This window comes from Amblyomma americanum, chromosome 1, assembly GCF_052857255.1.
Source record: "Amblyomma americanum isolate KBUSLIRL-KWMA chromosome 1, ASM5285725v1, whole genome shotgun sequence".
In the NCBI taxonomy this organism is placed as follows: domain Eukaryota; kingdom Metazoa; phylum Arthropoda; class Arachnida; order Ixodida; family Ixodidae; genus Amblyomma; species Amblyomma americanum.
Window position 1 is genome coordinate 334991128 of NC_135497.1, and position 18751 is coordinate 335009878.

Sequence of the window (18751 nt, forward strand, 5' to 3'; positions counted from 1 at the left end):
CCTCGGTGGTCCGTGGCTGGTCGAGTGGTGTTCTCCCGGGAGTCGTGCGTGCGCGCATGTCAATGTTCCCGGATGTTCCCTCTGAGGACACTTGACTGCATGCCTCAGGCCATAGCGCCCGCATGCATGCCGGTAGTGTTCGGTTTCGGCACCGGCCTCGATCGGCGGCCCACGTTCTTCTTGAACCCTTTCCCTTCGAGCAGAGTGTGCGGTCTCGTCACTGCTTTGGCGGCAGAGTTGGCGTCACTCCGTATGCCAGCCCTGCTACGACGGCGCCGCTGCTAAGCGCAGCCACTGCCCACTGGACAAAGAGCCTTTCCAGGAGGAAGACATGGCGTGGACAACCATCAGCAGGGGCAACGTTCTCGGCCGAAAGGTACGCCGCTGGAACTCTGAGCACGGCTGCGATGCCGAGTGCGTGGCGTCCGCCATGTTGGAACACTTCGCCAACACCTACCAGTACCACGCCATGATCTCCCCTTGTGTATCCAGATGGTCCTGCACCAGGACATTGCGGAACATCTGGAGCGCGACTGTTTATCGTCCCGCGCACGCGAACAAGACGATAAATTTGGCAACGTATTCATGCAAATAAAAGAAGCGTTAGGAAAGATACAGGAAGGGAATGGTGCCCTGCGGATGAAGCTGGATTCATTCGAACAGTGTCTGCGCCCTGAGACTTAAAACACAGTAGCATCTCAGTCCACTACTATCGCCAGTGCAGTGACGGACGCTCTACAAAACAAGGTTTTTGGGCTCAAGACCTTGGCCGAGACGGCATTAGCTGAACATAGGCGCGAAGTCGCATCGGAAATCAGGGACGCACTGGCTGGAAACGGGAGGTCCATGAAAGAGGTAGTCATGCCAGAGTGTGAGCGGACAGCGCTGTTTATGAAGGACAAGGTCGTAGAAGCCTTGTGTGAAGATCGCACGCTGGGAGATGCCGGATTTTTAGCTTCGGCGGCGTCTGCTGGAAAACAGGCTGCGTCAGTAGACGGCGAGGCCAAAGCTGAGGAACAGCTGGTCATCGCTTCCCTGAACATCGGTGGTGATTTTCTGGACAAGTAGGTTCCGTTCGAATGAACCATATATGACTGGGATGAATTTCTCTCCCAAGCACGTTCTTCGCCATTCCGCACAAGCAGCGATGACCAGCCTAGCTACCACCATGGAAACCTTATAGTTCCGTGCCAATGTTTTCACGGCCACCGTGTTTGGCCTCGTGTTTACATACTCGAGGGCTTGTGCGACAAATTCCTGAATTGACCCATGGATAAGAAGGTTAAGCTAGTTCTCATCGATCCTAGCGACTGCACGAGACAATTAACTGTAAGGAACGCAATTCGACCAGTCCGCCGCTGCGCTTGTATGCCTACTGCCTTTGCCAACTGCATCAAGTTACCATGCTTTGCAGTAGGAATATACTACCGTTGCTAAGAGTAAGCATTCCGTATATTTAGTGACTGAAATCTCCTACGGAACTTGGGCAAAATACCCTGCCCCTAAATGTGAGCTCGCTAGAGGACAGCTTACTTTGTTTTTACACCTTTATCGACTTATTCGTGTATAGATTGTGGGCGGTATATATGGCACATCTTCGGGGTTACCGACAGGGGCGTATTTATGGGAGGAAAGGGAGCCCCCCCCCCCTTATCTCGGCTGGACCCCATTATGTGGACGAAAAAAAGTCCAAGAAATACGCTGTTGAAATGCGACCAGCATTTCCAAGAGTAACACATGAATCTGCCCCTGGTTACCGACTCGTATCTCTGTCCACGAAAAGCCTTGCCTCGTTGTGACATGAGCACTACGCCAACACGCTTCTTCGGCTGTCGTTCCATTCGAAATAGTGAAATACGGCGAGGTGTGGGTGGGCAGCAGCAGAAAGCAGAGAACTCTGAAGAAAAGCTGTACGGGAGTACGAGGTTATGTGACATTTATCCTCCAGCTTAATCATAATTAATGCAGCCGACCCTGGTCGATTAAAAAATTGCTGGCTAATCCGTGCTACGCCTATATTACCCCACTGCAGGAATGCATGCCTACTGTTCATTGTTTTGATCTCATCCACACGCAAGCAACAACACAATGAACATTGTCAGCAAAAAAATCTTTATGCACTTGTTTCTTTGCCAAGATGGAATTAAATTTAACGCAGCACATGAAGGGAACAATACAGGCGTGAACTCACAACTGTTTATTCAGAAAGAACGCACGTACATATATGCAGTCATGCAGTGATTCATCATATCAAAATTTCCATAATGTTAGGTACGTCTCCAGAGAAATTATATTTTCGCTTCAAGCGCAGTGAAATGTCGCTGATACATATATCAGCCTTTTATTCTGATAAACGCTACCAGTAGGTACCGTTCGACTTCTGCCCAGAATCTTTATATTGGTCAACTTTGGCGAGCATTTACAATATTTGCACTTCTTTTGGACGTTACGTCGCTTGTAAGCATTCAGCGATGACGTAGGCTGTACGATATGTCCGCTATGAATTATCGCCTGTTATCGGCGTCGCGGCGCAAGCACCTTTTTGGTACGCCAGGACTGAAACCCCCAATTTCAAATGTCGCCGACGCTTGTCTGTACGAAACCTTGAGTTTGCTCGGGAAGAGAAACATGGGTCGCGCTAACCTCACCTGTGGCAGCACCTGCCATCGCACGGCTCTGGCGCATCGTTTAACAGCTGCGCCACTCCGCTGGCACTGGTATAAGGACTGCTAGCGATCTATGAATGAAAAGTAGAGAATGACCATTTCCACATACATGGGCATCAGCCCATTAACGCTATCGCGTCATATCCTTAAGGCGGAACCTAAGTCCGATTTCGCCCACCCTTTTCTGAGGCACCTGCTTGACATTGAAAACCGAGCCTGGAACCTAAATCGAATTGAAAACCAAAGTTCTAGCAGACTTAATTCGTAGGTGGCCTAATCGTGCTAAATCGTGCGCCATTCTTTTTTTTTTTAATTTCACTTACCTCCCAATGGTGTCACGCGTTCGAGGTGAGATCGTTCAGGCGGATTCAAGGAACCAGCACGCTAGCGTTGACACAAGCACACTTAGAGCCATTTTGTGCACCCGACAAGCCAACCAGACCCACAAAAAATCGCTCACGCGAAAGAACGCGGGCACTGTCCCCCAGTGCAGAACGACGTGTGATTGCGTACTACAAGAGGACATACGAGGGCGTTGAAGAACGGGTGCTCGAACGCTACGGAGTACGCATCACAAGAAAACACATGCGCATTTTAAACGGATATAAATGCACAGTGCTGTCAAGGAATACGTTCAGTTATCTCGTGAAGATAGTGAGCAGTCATAAGAAAAGTTTATCTCTCATATAAGTTCTCTTTTGTAAAAATCCCTGCTATCCCCTTTGTACTTCGCTGTGCGAAATTAGTCCGTTTTTAGCAGCGGTGTTGTTGTACAGTCGCACTAATTGAATGGCAACACTTACATGAGGAAGTGCCCGTGCATAAGCGTTAACGCTTAGCTAGATCAACGTGGCAGCAGCGCTGTCTTCTCGCGTCTGCGCAAACGACCCAACGCGTGGCGTTGCATACCCACACTGACACCTCAAAGGTGCAGGTTCGAATCCCAGTCGAACATATCTATTTGCACAGCTTTTATTTCCTCGAGCTGTCTTGTGCTGAGGACGGGCGGACAGATAGAAACCTGCGGACAGAGAGGTGACAGTGTAGCCGTTAAAAAACCCGTTGTCCCGTGTTAGGTGGCGGATCGCTATAGCAGCGCATGGTTCGAGTCACGGACGTCCTTGCACTGCAGCCCTGAAACAGTGTTCGTCTCCGTATGGGTTGCAAGTAGATATAAGGATAGGCTTGGCGGCCGTCTTACAGAGGGTTGACATCCTATGAGCGTGTCAACCCTATGAGGGTGGGACCCTATGTTGATAAAAGGCGAATTAGGAAAGGAGGGCCGGGGGGAGGGCAGCAGGAATCCATGAAAAGCATCGACCACTTTTGTGATTTCCAGAGACGGAAAACTCGCCTACAGGCCTTGAAAAACTGGTGCTTAGGTCTACCCCACGATGACGCCCCCGGCCCCTTTCCTACCGCGAGCCCGCTAGCGATTGTAGCGCCACCTCGGTTATTTGTAAACATTCAGGAATTCTACAGCTGTTAACAGCAGCAACACTAGTCTCCACTAAGAGGTCTTCTCAACGCGAAGTCAATGTATTATATCTATGACCGTCAAATCATACGTACAAAATAATTTTAGCGACGAAAGACAATCAATTAGAGCCACACTTCAGGGCATGAGGCGAGTAGCATTTATACTAAGCCAAGGCCTCCGAGATCGGGTATTAAGGTAGGGTTTGCTGAATGGACCTGACGCCAGTGACGCCAGCTATAGTCGGATACAACTCAAGAAGGAAGCGGCAGACGCCCGTCAAGGGAGGCCGTCCAGCCAATGGCGTCGACCGATTTTCAAGACGCCGCGGTTAATCTGATTTACCCTTGTTTATTTTCCATCCTTCTGCCACCGCCTCCGAGTTCAAGCTGGCAGTTCCTAAGGGAAGGGTCATGCGGAGAATGGGCCGACACCACTGGCTGGAGGGTCTCCTCTGAGGGGCATTTGTCGCTTTGTTCTTGAGTCGCATCCGAGTAGAGCTAATAGTAACGTTGCCTGCGACCATGGCACAAGGTATTTTCGTTTGCTCAAGGTGGGGTCAAAGACCCATTTTCCAAGCATTTCACCCTGTTTAAGCCGAGCACCAGGCCAGGTGAAGCTTGTACCCACTGTATCACAGCTTCGTACCCAGCGACACTGGGGATCGAACCTCTCACCTCATGCATGCTAGACGGATGCTCAGCCTCGCTACTGTACACTTGTAGCACCGGTTTTCGCCTCGACTAGCTCCACCACAAATCATTTGTTAGGCTTTATCGCGGAGCACACGTTTCCTAATCTAGTACAAATGGTGGCATTGTTTCATGAAACTGTGGACAAATTCTTATGCAAGAAAAATTTCTCTTAGCTCAGGAGACGTTGATTGGAAGAGCGCGGGGTACTTCGCCACTGCTGCAGCGGATGCGTTGCTTTCATCGTCGATGGGCTTTAACCCTAGACATAGCCGTCAGAAACGCACGAGGTAATGAACAGAGTTCTTCAGAAGAATTCACTATGGCGGCGCTCTAGTACTGCCTTGTAATCGAAGCCTGGACCACGCAAGGTTCCCGCTGGAACACCGGAACTAAACTGACGCTACTGGCCCAGCCCTACCGAACGCCACTTTTGAACTCCCTTAGAGCGTCACCCGCCGGAATAACAACTATACGTTTAATGTAGTGGCATTTCGAAAACCTTTCCGGTCATTCGCAGCTCTCACTTTTCAAACAAATATATATGTAATCAACTTACCATCCTACCGGCTTACTCCGCTGTCCACGCAATTTACATCAACAAGCGGCTTCTTCCGTTGCAATGTCCTAAGATAAAGCATTGCTCTCCTCAATGCAGTTTCGATTCCCAAGTTCGCGCCGTGTCTTGATATCCGCAGCACACACCAGGTGTCGCCAGCTGTTCCATGTTCGTTTTCGAGACAGATAGACGAAAAGAATTCTGCTTAGGGAGTAGCTGTGGCCAGCGAGGAGGTGAAAACGACCAACAGAAGAACGTCGCGTTTCTCATCAGGTAAACCGGGTAGATATAACTTCTTGGAAATATTGACAACGCAGTGCAGACCGGCCGGGATTCCGTCTGACCGTCTGCTGCCGCGCGCAAAGCTTCGCAGTCTAGTGTTTTCTCTTTTTACACCATACCGTGGTGTGACAAGGACGGCGGAAACGTGATTACAGTCGCACACGCAGACTGCATCCTCAGCCGACTGTGGCCGTGACGCTGCATGTTAGGACGCTTGAGTGCGTGCCTCCAGCGATGGCGCCCACGAGCCTGCAGACAGTGTTCGGTTTCGACAGAGGCTTCGATTGGAGGCCGACGTGTTTTGTGAACCCGTTCCCACCAACTAGAGTGTGCATAGTCTGCGGTCTCGTTCCTTCATCGGCAGCCATGTTACCCTGTCTACACCTGCTCTGCCAGTCCTGCTCCGAGGGCGCCGGTGCCAAACGCAACCACTGCCCCTTTCACAAGGAGCCCTTCCAGGAAGAAGACGTGGTGTGGTCAGCCTTCACCAGGGACAGTATCCTCGGCCGCAAGGTACGCTGCTGGAACGCTGAGCATGGCTGCGACGCGGAGGTCGTCGCATCCGCCATGTTGGAGCACTTCGCCAACGCCTGCCAGTTCCACGTGTTGAGATGCCCCGAATGCAGCGAGAGTGTCCGACACCGAGACATTGCGGAACATCTGGCGCGTGACTGTGAACCACCGCGCGCACGCGACCAAGCATCAGAGGACAACTTTTCGAACGCCTTTATGGAAGTCAAAGGAACGCTGGCAAAATATTGGAAGAAAATGCTGCCCTGCGCACGAAGATGGATTCGTTCGAGGACCGTCTGCACCCTGATACCAGTGGCGCCTTTGCAGCGCAGCGCACCAGTATTGCCGACGCAGTGACAGCCGCCCAAGTTTTCGGAGCTGACGACCGGAGCGGAGGCAGCGTTGGCTGAAGACCAACGCGAAGTCATCGCAGAGATCAGGGATGCGCTGGCTTACATCCAGCGAACCATGAAAGAGAAGAACAGCGAGGGGTGTGAGCGTAACGTGTCGCGTTTGGAGGACAGGGTCGTAAAAGCCGTTTGTGAAGAACGCACGCCGGCAGATGCCGGATCTTCACTTTCGGAGATGACAGCAGCTAAAATCAGGCGGCTTCAGTAGAGGACGAGGCGAAATCTCTGGAACTGCTGGCCGTAGCGTCTCTCAGCATCAGAAGCGACGTCCTCAGCAAATCCGTCCCGTACGTATGGACCATAGATGACTGGAATGGATTCTGCAGGAAATCGTCTGATCGTTTGCGTTATTTCACAGGCAACGATGGCCGGCCTAGTTACCACTATGGATACCTGTTAGTTCCGAGGCTATGCTTTAGCCGTGTCTATGTTTGGTTTCGTGTGTATATAATTGAAGGCTTGTTTGACAAGTTCCTGAAGTGGCCCATAGAGAAGAAGGTGAAGCTACTTTTAATCAATCCTTGCGATTGAACAAGGCAACTGGCATTAAGCAGCTCACTTTGTCCACTCCCAAAACATCCCCTTCCTGGTTTTAGTAAAGAAGTTGTGTTTGTAGGGAGTTCTCACACTAACATTACGGTTGACGCATTCAACAAACGTGGCTTGATCGGAAACAACAAACTCCAGCTCCGGCTCGAATTTTAATCATAAGCTACTGATCCGGAGTTCCCGGGTTCGAACCCGACCGCAGCGGCTGCGTTTTTATGGAAGAAAAACGCTGAGGCGCCCGTGTGCTGTGCCATGTCAGTGCACGTTAAAGATCCCCAGGTGGTCAAAATTATTTCGGAGCCCTCCACTATGGCACCTTCCTCTTCCTTTCTTCTTTCACTCCCTCCTTTATTCCTTCCCTTACGGCGCGGTTCAGGTGTCCAACGATATATGAGACAGATACTGAGCCATTTCCTTTCCCCAACAGGCAATTTTCAATTTTTATGGATCTGGGGGGTACGACCTTACCAGCACGGCGTCCCACCGCTCGGGAGTAGCGAGCTGTATCAACTCCGCTTGAAGCGGATCATTTGCGCAGTTTCGCATAATGTGGTTATATGTGGCCCTTGCACCATATTTATGGCAGTTTGGGTCTTACTGGCCGGGGGTCCTTGAGGGGAAGCACTGCCGGATTCAGAAGGGAGCGTGTTTGCAGTCGGCGCTGCAGGTAACTTCCTGTGCTCTTGTTAATTATTTGTGGGGAGGGGCATAAGCGCGCCTGTCAAGTCTAAAGTGATGGGTGATGTCATGAAATTAGATGACCTGTCCGTCGTGAAATTCGGGTCGGAGGGCGCGCTCACTGCCCTAATGCGATAGCCCACCCTCTTCGATGACATCCTTGCCACCTCTCTCGGCGAAGGAATGGGACAAGCTCTTGGCCAGTTCAAGAAAACAACGCAGCTGGCCATCGTCACGCGAGCTCAAGAGGCCGCCCCCGACTGGAGGCCACACTGCCTCGCACCAGCCCCAACTAATCAATTCCATTCTGTGGCAATAAAGGTGTAACCACCACCTTAATGTAGCAGCACGCTACGGTGATACCAGCGCTTCTATTATCGAGCGGGTGCTGGTTTGCAAAGCGGATTGTTCCACCAAGAAGCGAGACAATTACATCGCCGTTTCCTTTCTTCAAAACCAATTTTTCGTAGCCCAGCGCTGCGGCATCGGGTCTCAGCGCTTTGCGAACTACACGAAATTCGATCAGAAGCGCCCATGAAGAGTGTGGCGGCAGCACAACGCTGCAGTAACGGAGTTCCATGATCATCTAGCGTTCCTAACATCAAAAAAAGGAAGAAAACGTTGTTTGGTTTGGTGTGAGGGGTTCAACGTCCCAAAACAACTCAGACAATGAGAGACGCCGTAGTGAAGGCTCCGGAAATTTCGACCACCTGGGGTTATTTAGCGTGCTCTCACGTCGCACAGTACACGGGCATCTAGAATTTCGCCTCCATTTAAATTCGACCGCCACGGCCGGGATCGAACCCGCGTCTGTCGGGTCAGCAGCCGAGCGCCGTAACTACTGGGCCACCGCGGCGGCTAAACTTTGTCACGTGGCGCTTCCTTGATGCTGGCGTTGCTGTGGTAGGCAGCAGTGTTCGACCCAGCGTGGCCTCTTTCCCGAACACGAGGTAACGACAAGCGTTTAAGCTAAATATTTAAACTACAATTGCCGTCCGCGCTCATCAAGTGAAACGTGGCGACTGCATTGCCATTCTACTCGGCGCTTTGCCTGAATTTGATAGCCAGCATTAAACACAGGTTGAAGTCAAACGTAGCCGTCGTATAGAGGGGTACTGCAGTAACTTCGAACACACAGGGTTCATTAAATAATTTCGCGTATACATCGAAACGGGGCCGTCGCTGTCAGGCTTTGTTCCCACGTCCTCTGGCTAAGGCACCTAACGCCTGATCACGAAGACACGCTCGGCACCATCCTTACATGAGTGCTGTGACGCGTGCTGTCGCTGTCTTGCAAACGCCACACAACTGACTCTACAGATAGCTCCCCACCAGAACCACCGTCGCTCCTACGGTCGCAGTAGATGCAAAGCACATTTTTCTTTCAGTAGTTCCCCTCACACCTCTGAACTGTCCTTTGTTTGCACGCGGCAGTGGTTAGGCATAGCTGGAGCCCGTCGGCAGGCCCGTGCACATTCCTCTACCTGTGATCGCAACATGGATAGCTTATGGAATGTATAACCTCGGACATGGATGCCTGCGATGATCTTACAATACCACCAAACGCCGGCGTTGGAGATTGCCAGCGAGACGCGTATCAGATATTCCGGCTGAGCTAAGCATGGGCTAGCGTCGCCGACTTCAGTTTTTTTTTTTCGCCTCGCACAAAGGGAGACGTCAAAGTTTGGCGGCTCCTCTTTGCCGAGCGAGTGGTACAGTTGTGACCGGCGAACCGTGCATCGGGGCCTCCTTCGAGAGCAATGGCCACCGCAACGACTCGACATAAACTCTGAGATTGGCGCCCGTATGCTGTGCGATGTCAGTGCACGTTAGAGATCCGCAGGTTGTCCGAGTTGATCCGGAGCCCTCCACTACGGCACCTGTTTCTTCCTTCATTCTCTTAGTCCCTGCTTTATACCTACTCTTACGGTCCGGTTCAGGGTTCCGCGGATATGTGAGACAGATATTGAGCCATTCCCCCCCCCCCCAAATCCGATTTTTCAGACTGTCGCCTCACATGTGGGCAGTAAAACATACTCCTTACTCCGGGGCTTATCCACGCTAGCACGTGGGAATAAAATGAATTAAACGGATGCAATAACAAATACATAGAGACATAGGTAAAAGCCAGAAATGTTGACAAATCGCTACAGCTCTTTATTTGCCGCATTCTGGTGGCTCATTTATGTGGATCTCTGAGCTGAAACCACGGACTTGGACAAAATGGGAAATGAATGCTAGCAGCATCGTCCCATTTTCTCACTTTGTACGCCCGTGAACTTGGTATGCGCCTCTGTATTTTCTGAACTAGACCCTCTCAGCAAAGCAGCTTCTAGGACTACTTGAGTTTCGAAGCGGAGTCCCACTCCACTTGTTGTCTTCGACTTCCACAGCGCGCGTGTTCGAGACGCGCCGGGACTTTGCGTTCCCATAAGGGGCTGTGGAAAAGCGGTATCGTACGACGATTTCCTTTGGTTCCATAGTTTTTTTTTCTTTATGCGTTCTTGGAGGCAGAAGCGCCGGCACGCGCATGACGTCTCCAAGCGCAGCCAATGACGACGGAACACGTGCAGCTCGCGGAGAAGCATATGAGCGAATCACGGAACGGAACAGGTCACTATAAAAGAGTAACAACGCAGCCTTTTTGCCTTTCTGCAGTGGCTCGGTAGGCTGGCAAGACGTCCGTTCCGGTGGTTGCCATTTGTGTTCGTGGCCCGCTATCTAAATGGGGAAAGGAAAGCGCAAAGACAAGAAGAAAAACGACTCAGCTGGTGGACCTCCAGGTGCGTAGCGAATTTGCTTTCGGTTCTGTGGCCTCCGCCGCTCTCGTTTGGGCGCTCTCGTTTGCGCCAGAGAGAAGTTTCGGCCTTGGTGACGCTTGACGTTGCGAAGGCCTATGACAGCGTGGAGCACACAGTCCTCATTAACAAGCTTGCTCAACTACAACCACCGCATTACCTCTACGCCTGGATTTGTGAATTTCTAAAAGATAGATTTTTCTTCTGTACAGACGGATCTTTTTGTTCTAATACCTATGGTCAATCAAGAGGTGTGCCGCAAGGCTCTGTTCTTTCTCCGCTGCTTTTCAACATATTAGTTCGGGACATCCCCATTCATCCTAACGTTACAGTTCATGTATACGCAGATGATATAGCTTTTTTCGCATCAGCAAAGGATATTAATGTGCTCTACGGGTATTTGCAGGCATATCTGAATGCTCTTGAAGTCTGGTTGGACCAAATCAATTTATCACTTAATGTCAGCAAATGTGGCGTGCTGGTATTTCCACCCGACGCTCCTATGTACATCTAGCTAGCCTACCGCTCCACTCCAATTTCGCAGGTGGAGTCGGTTAAATACCTAGGTGTTACTTATGACCAAAATTTGGACTGGCGACACCATATTAAGTATAATGTTATTAAAGGGGAACGTGCACTGGGCCGTTTGACCCGAGTTGGCAATAAAAAGTTTGGCATGCGTCGTGACACGCTACTGTTGCTCTATAAGGCTTATATGAGACCTATTTTGGAATTTGGTTGCCCCTTGTTCTCTAGTAGAGCGAACTACAAGCTGCAGCCATTAGCCTTACTGGAAAGGCGTGCCCTACGGCTATGCCTCGGGCTCCCAAAATCAGCTTCCAACGCTGTCCTTTATCTGGAAGCCCGTATCCCCAACCTCTATTCCCGCTTCCAACTTCTAACAGTGCGTACTTTCCTCAAGTCTTTTGACCCGGCCCCAGGCGTTAGTATTCCAATTTTTGTATCCCAACCACACCTTTTTTGACTAATCACTGGCCACGTTATCAGCTTCCGCAAGCTAGGTTCACGCAGAATCTGTTAGCTCCGCTTCAGGTTGATCTGATCTCCTTGCAACGAGTTTCTGACACGCAGGCTGATCCCGTCTTCTATTACGACTTTATTTTCCCGTCCCATGCGAAGCATATGCCCGCACATACCCTAAATGGTCTTCTTTCTGAACACCTACAGAATTTTCCACATCGTACTGGTCTCTCCACTGATGCCTCCGGCAGCTGTGGGAAGGCGGCGATTGGCATATATTCGCAGGATCTAGCTTGGAGCTACTCCGTTTGTATCCCTGATTATACTCCTATATTCTTCGCAGAGTTTTTGGCCATTGGTTTGGCTCTTCTCAAAATTCTCAGACATGTCGCACGGGTTCTTATTCTTGCAGACTGCCTTTCAGTTATTGTCTCTCTCCAAAATTAGGAAAAATCTTTCTTGACTCGTTCACTTAGGTTTTTTGTTCCGAGCACAGTGCGCGAGATCCGTTTGGTCTGGGTACCTGGACATTCAGGCGTCTATTTTAACGAGGTGCCTGATTTATTGGCAAGGTCAGCTCTCAGCGCACCTGTAATATATCCCGTCCCTCACCTCATTCTGTTAGCAGCTTCACGTTTCCAGCGGTTCTAACATATTTCAGCCACTTTGAGTGATCCGTTGCTCAATACCGTGGACTTTCAGCACCTAAAGTACCCATGGAATATCCGATGGTGTAAGTCAAGGCTTTGTGAAGTGTCCATGACGCTCCTGCGATGTCGAATCCCTCACTTAAACTTGTATTAATGCAGGTGCGGGTTCGCTGCGACAAACCTTTGTGTATCATGCGGGCAAGTTGAATCAATCGATCACTTTCTCCTCTCTTGCCGGCGGTTCGCGGTTCAGAGAAAGCAATATCTGGAGGTTCCTCTCTCGAGACTAGGACTGCCTCTGTCTCTTACAGTTCTTCTATCGTTCGGTGCGAGTGCCAAGGGATTCCCGTTAAGCAGTGTATGCGGCTACCTTCACGATTACATAAGTGCAACTAATCGATTATCTTGTTAGCTATATACAAAATTCTTTCGCATGTCCAAAAAAGGCTAGATTGATTCTATTCCGGATGACTCATACCTCTTGAATTCATTTTATTTTTCCAATTTTTTTAATCTTGATTCAGTCTTGTGACGTTTTCTTCCCCGCGCAAATGCTTCATTGGCATTCTACTCTATACCTTGGCCAATCCCCCCACGTGGGTATGTGCCATATTACTTGAGGAGAAGAAGAAGAAGAAACTGTATCGCATTTTGGACGGGGACAATAACCCCAACATTTATTACGGCGTAACGCTACCGTACTTTAACGAAAGCTACTGCAAGCACCGAGTGGGCATATCTTACTACGGGGAGAAAATGGAGTGTTACCGCACCGTCGGCCAATCGATACTGGAAGATATTGTAATGGGCACGCTGGTGAGGGAAATGCTTGTCGGCATACACGAATTCGACGGATGACTTCCTCTTAGATGATTCTCTGTAAGCCGTAACACTAGCGTAACCCAAGACTACCACCAGCCACACTACCAGCTTATCCGAGAATGACACGCTATTGCTTCGCAATCACCAGGCGTAACCAAGCTAAGCCACGGCCGTTTTTATTTTCCTTTTTATTTTTCCTTTTATTTTATTTTATTTTAAAATATTTTTATTTTTGCTGTTCTTATTCTGTTTTATTTTTTACTTTAATTTACTTTCCTCGCCCAGGTGCTATGTCGGCATCCGTACGTGTCTATCGCGTCGTCGAAGTGTAGCTAATTAACTAATCACAATTCGTCAACCAAATGTTTTCCACAGCAAGATCTCATCACTTACTCTCTAACATTACCAAACTTTTGCAGATCCATGTTCACAGAACGACGTAATCGTGCGGATAATGTTTTGCTGACACGAAACACGCCACATAACCATCTAATGCTTTCGCATTAATAATAAAAAGAACGCCGTGGCATACCAGATCCGCCCGCCGCTACTCCCTCCGGGACTCCTGCGGGTGTCGTACGGAATCCTCGTCCGCCTGTCTACCGCGTTGGCCGCGTCGCCCCATGCGCACAGTTCGGGTACGTTGCTTGGCGCCGGAGGAATAGCGCCCTCAGCCGGGAGACCAAGACAGCCTCTCCGTCGGCCGTCTGGCCCTCCCAGAAGCACGACCCGCCATCCTGGCGCAGGCCTGCCTATGTGCAGAGAGGGTTTGCCTGCTTCCAAGACACAGCCAGCAGCCGAAATCACGGAGCTTCTCAGTATCACTACCGTAAGAGAAAAGAGACGCTGACGTCTGATAACATGCACCTAGGGGACGTCGGGAAATATGAACTCCGTACTAGGCTTGGCTAGTGCTTGGCCGAAGCGATCGAGCCAGCTCCTTAAACACAGCTGCGCTTCGGTGCTGCCGAGAGGACAGATGAAACTATCTCACTTGTACGTCTTTCAGTCCTTTTATAATTTATTGTGAGCAAAGGTATGGTTTTTTATGGGTGTTTTTAACGTGCCAAAGTAACTAAGGTTATGAGAGACGCCACAGTGAAGGGCTGAGAAAATTTCGACCACCTGGGGTCCTTTAATGTGACCAAAGGTTTGGTACCAGCCGTGCATGAAAATTACCAGCGTATTGCCAGGTGCGTTGTCTCAAGGAGTCTAGTTCTTCCTACTGAATCCTCGTTTTCTCGGCCAGTATCCAGCCAAGAAAAATACGATGTTTCGTGTACGTTGTGCGATCTACCGCAACGCCATTTTTGACTCTACAGGTATTCTTGAGAATCTCTGCGATAATAATAATAATAATAATAATAATAATAATAATAATAATAATAATAATAATAATAATAATAATAATAATAATAATAATAATAATAATAATAATAATAATAATAATAATAATTGGTTTTGGGGGAAGGAAATGGCGCAGCATCTCTCTCATATGTCGTTGAACAACTGAACCACGCCTTAAAGAAAGGGATAAGGAAGGGAGTGAAAGAAGAAAGGAAAAAATAGGTTCCGTAGTGGAGGGCTCCGGAATAATTTCGACCACCAGGGGATCTTTAACGTGCACTGACATTGCACAGAACACGGGCGCTTTAGCGTATTTACTCCAGTGTGCTGTGCGGTGTCAGTGCCCGTTGAAGATCCGCCGGTGGCCGAAATTATTCCGGAGCCCTCCACTACTCTCTGTGCTCATCTCTGTGCTAATAATAATAATTGGTTTTGGGCGAAAGGAAATGGCGCAGTATCTGTCTCATATATCTTTGGACACCTGAACCGCGCCGTAAGGGAAGGGATAAAGGAGGGATTCAAAGAAGAGAGGAAGAAAGAGGTGCCGTGGTGGAGGACTCCGGAATAATTTTGACTTCTTGGGGATCTTTAACATGCACTGAGATCGCACAGCACACGGGCGCCTTAGCGTGTTTCATCAATAAAAACGCACCCGTCGCGGTCGGGTTCGAAACCGGGAACTCCGGATCAGTTTTCTGGCGCCATAACCACTGAGCCACCGCGGCGTTGACATCATCTCTGTGCTCAGAATGCATTTCATGGTGTACTGAAGGCTATACTTACTTGCCAGTGCAATAAGTATAATGTAACTGGAATGGAGGAGGATCAGGAAGGGAGATTAAACCACGGAGCTAGCCTATAGTTACGCTGTCCAGAGCTGGATCAAGAGCGAGCGAGAGAGACAAAGAGAGGAGGATAGAACACACACACACACACACACACACACACACACACACGCACACACAGGCCGAGCAAAGAGCTTCGCTGCAGACATGTCTTCTTAGCCAGAGGTGTATAACTAAGGAAAGGGGTTTGCTTTTCAGCGTTATATTGAAGCTCTTAGGGTACCACCAGACGAAAAAAGTCCGCAAAAGGTGAGAATAGGGTCGTCATTGCACTAAATTAGAGCTGAAAGGACGTGACAAGTGCTCCACCACACGTGTTAGAAACAAACTGAGTTTCTTGGATACTTTTGCCAAAGGCCGTTCACTGTGGCGTCCCTTATAGTCTCAGTTGTTTCGGGACGTTGAACACCTTAAAACAAACCAAACAACGTTTTATTTGTTTTTTTTATGTTAGAAACGCTAGATGACTACGAAACTCCGTTAGGGCAGCGTTGTGCTTCCGCCACAGTCTTCAAAATCACTTCTTTTCGAATGTCGTGTAGTTCGCAAAGTATGAGACATGATGCCGTAGCGCTGGGCTACGAAAAATTGGTTTTCAAGAAATAAAACGGCGAAGTAATGGTCTCACTTATCGGCGGAGCAACCCGCTTTCAAACCAGCGCCCGTTCGAAAATAGAAGCGCTGGCACCGCCGTAGCGTTCTGCCCCAATAAGGTGGTGGTTACAACTTTATTGCCACAAAATGGAAGCCTGGATTATTTGGGGATGGTGCGAGGCAGTGTGACCTCCACTCGGGGGCGGCCTCTCGAGTTCGCGTGATGATGGCCAGCTGCGTTGTTTTCTTGAACTGGCCAAGAGCTTGTCCCATTCCTCCGCCGAGGGAGGTTGCAATAATGTCATCGAAGAGGGTGGGCTATCGCATTCGGGCAGTGAGGACGCCCTACGACCAGAATTTCACGAGGAACGGGTTGATCTCATTTCATGACAAAACCCATCACTTTAGGCTGGAGAGGCGCGCATATCCCCCTCCCCACAGATCTTCAACAAAAGCGCAGGAAGTTACCTGGCGCCGACTGCAAACACGCTCCCTTCAGAATCCGGCAGTGCTTTCCCTCAAGGACCCTGGCCAGTACGACCCAAACTGCCATAAATATGGTGAAAGGACCACATACGACCACATTCTGTGAAACTGCGCAAATAATTCGCCTCAGGCGGAGTTGATACAGTTAAATCTCCCGAGCGGTGGGACGCCGTGCTGGTCAGCTCGGATCCCAAGATTCAAGTACGGGCAATCGAGCGGGTCAATGAGGTCGCCGCCAGCCATGGGCTAGCGGCCATCTAGTATGTGTCTCCTGCAATCTGCCCTCGACGCAATAAATGTTTTACATAATAATAATAATAATAATAATAATAATAATAATAATAATAATAATAATAATAATAATAATAATAATAATAATAATAATAATAATAATAATAATAATAATAATAATAATAATAATAATAATAATAATAATAATAAAATAATAATAATAATAATGATAATAATAATAATAATTGGTTTTTGGAGAAATGAAATGGCGCAGTATCTGTCTCATATATCGGCGGACATCCGAACATCGCCGTAAGAGAGGGGATAAAGGAGGGAGTGAAAGTAGAAAGGAAGAGAGAGGTGCCGTAGTGGAGGGCTCAGGATTAATTTAGACCACCTGGGGATCTTTAACGTGCACTGACATCGCACAGCACACGGGCGCCTCAGCGTTTTGCCTCCATAAAAACGCAGCCGCCGCGGTCGGGAAGGAACCCGGGAACTCCGGATCGGTAGCCAAGCTCCCTAACTACTTAGCCACCGCGGCGGGTAAATGTTTTAGAATCCAATCCAATCCATTAAAATTGAAAATTGGCTGCTGGGGAAAGGAAATGGTGCAGTATGTATCAAATCTCGGCGGAAACCTGAACCGCTCCTTAAGCGAAGGGATAAAGGAGGGACTGAGAAAAGAAAGCAAGAAAGAAAGCCCGTAGTGGAGGGCTCCGGAATAATTTAATAATAATAATAATTGGTTTTTGGGGGGAAAGGAAAATGGCGCAGTATCTGTCTCATGTATCGTTGGACACCTGAACCGCGCCGTAAGGGAAGGGTAAAGGAGGGCGTGAAAGAAAAAAGGGAGAATAGGTGCCGTAGTGGAGGGCTCCGGAATAATTTCGACCACGTGGGGATCTTTAACGTGCACTGACATCGCACAGCACACGGACGCCTTAGCGTTTTTCCTCCATAAAAACGCAGCCTCCAGGAATAATTTCGGCCAACTGGTGATCTTTAACGAGCAATGAAATTTCACAGCACACGGGCGTTACCTCGTGTTCGGGAAAGAGGCGACGCTGGGTCCAATACTGCTACCGACCACAGCAACGCCGCCTTCAAGGAAGCGCCACGGGGCAACTTTTTCTTTATTTTTTAAAAATGTTAGGAACTATAGATTATGGTGGGACTCCTGTCCGCAGCGTTGATTTCTTGCTTTATGTTTGACATTAGGAACGCTACATAAGGGTGGAACTCCAATGGCGCAGCATTGGGCTGCCACAACAACCTTACAGACCGCTTCTGTTCGAATAGTGCTATGGCGCTATGAAAAATGTTCTTCAGAAATAGCCGGAGAAGCGGCAATCACCTTGACGTTGACAAACCCGCGAGCAGAAGTGATTGTCAGGGATTCAAAAGCAGCCATTGGCATTTTCGCCAAGGGCAGAATATCTCCCATCTCCTTGGGAATTCTCAGGAATTACCCGGAAGACAGGACAGACGTGTGATTGGTTTGGGTACCGGCTCACTCGTCAAACCCGGGGAACGAGGCAGCCCACGATAAAGCTCGAGAATCTATCGGCCGAGCTGTGGAGGCTAACTCGGACGTCGAAATCACGAGAGATGGTCTTAATACTTTCCATGAGATTACTCAGCATTATAGACTAGAAAGGCTAACCTTCCCTGCTCCGCATAAAAGCCTAAACAAAGAACAGGAGGTACTGTGGAGGCAACTTCAAACAAAAACTCTCCCTAATCCAGCTGTCCTAAGCCATGTGTACCTGGATAGATATAAGTCGGAGTGAAGCAAATGCGGCGACAAAGCCACCGTAGACCACATTTTCTGGGACTGTCCGAGAGATCCCCAACCAATATCGCTCAAGAGGCTCGCGCTCCCGGGCCCGTGGGAGACCTTGTTGCTCAGCTCTAACCTGGAAACCCAAGTACAGGTGGTGACGAGAGCCGAAGAGGTCGCCGCCAGCCTCCACTGACGGCCACCTAACAAGATCAACAAACCGATTTATAACTCAAGACGATAATAAACGTTTTCCAATTCAATCCAAAATTTTAGACTGGAAACCGTCCCCCTATCCTCTCTTCCTCTCCCCTCACCTTTTTCATTTCATTTTTCAATTCCTCCAAATATCCTTTATTTCCGCAGCCTCAGCTAAGGTGCTTCAGCG

The 18751-nt window shown here is 49.2% G+C and overlaps 1 protein-coding gene across 1 annotated transcript in view; it reads left to right on the plus strand.

Moving 5' to 3' along the window:
* Nucleotides 1–861: 861 nt before the first annotated feature.
* The window catches only part of LOC144121103 (protein argonaute-2-like), a 44803-nt gene continuing 26913 nt past the window's right edge, over nucleotides 862–18751 (plus strand). Inside the window, exon 1 of the mRNA XM_077654055.1 lies at nucleotides 862–1048. Within this exon, the coding sequence (XP_077510181.1) occupies nucleotides 862–1048 (187 nt within the window). The remainder of the gene's footprint in view (nucleotides 1049–18751) is intronic.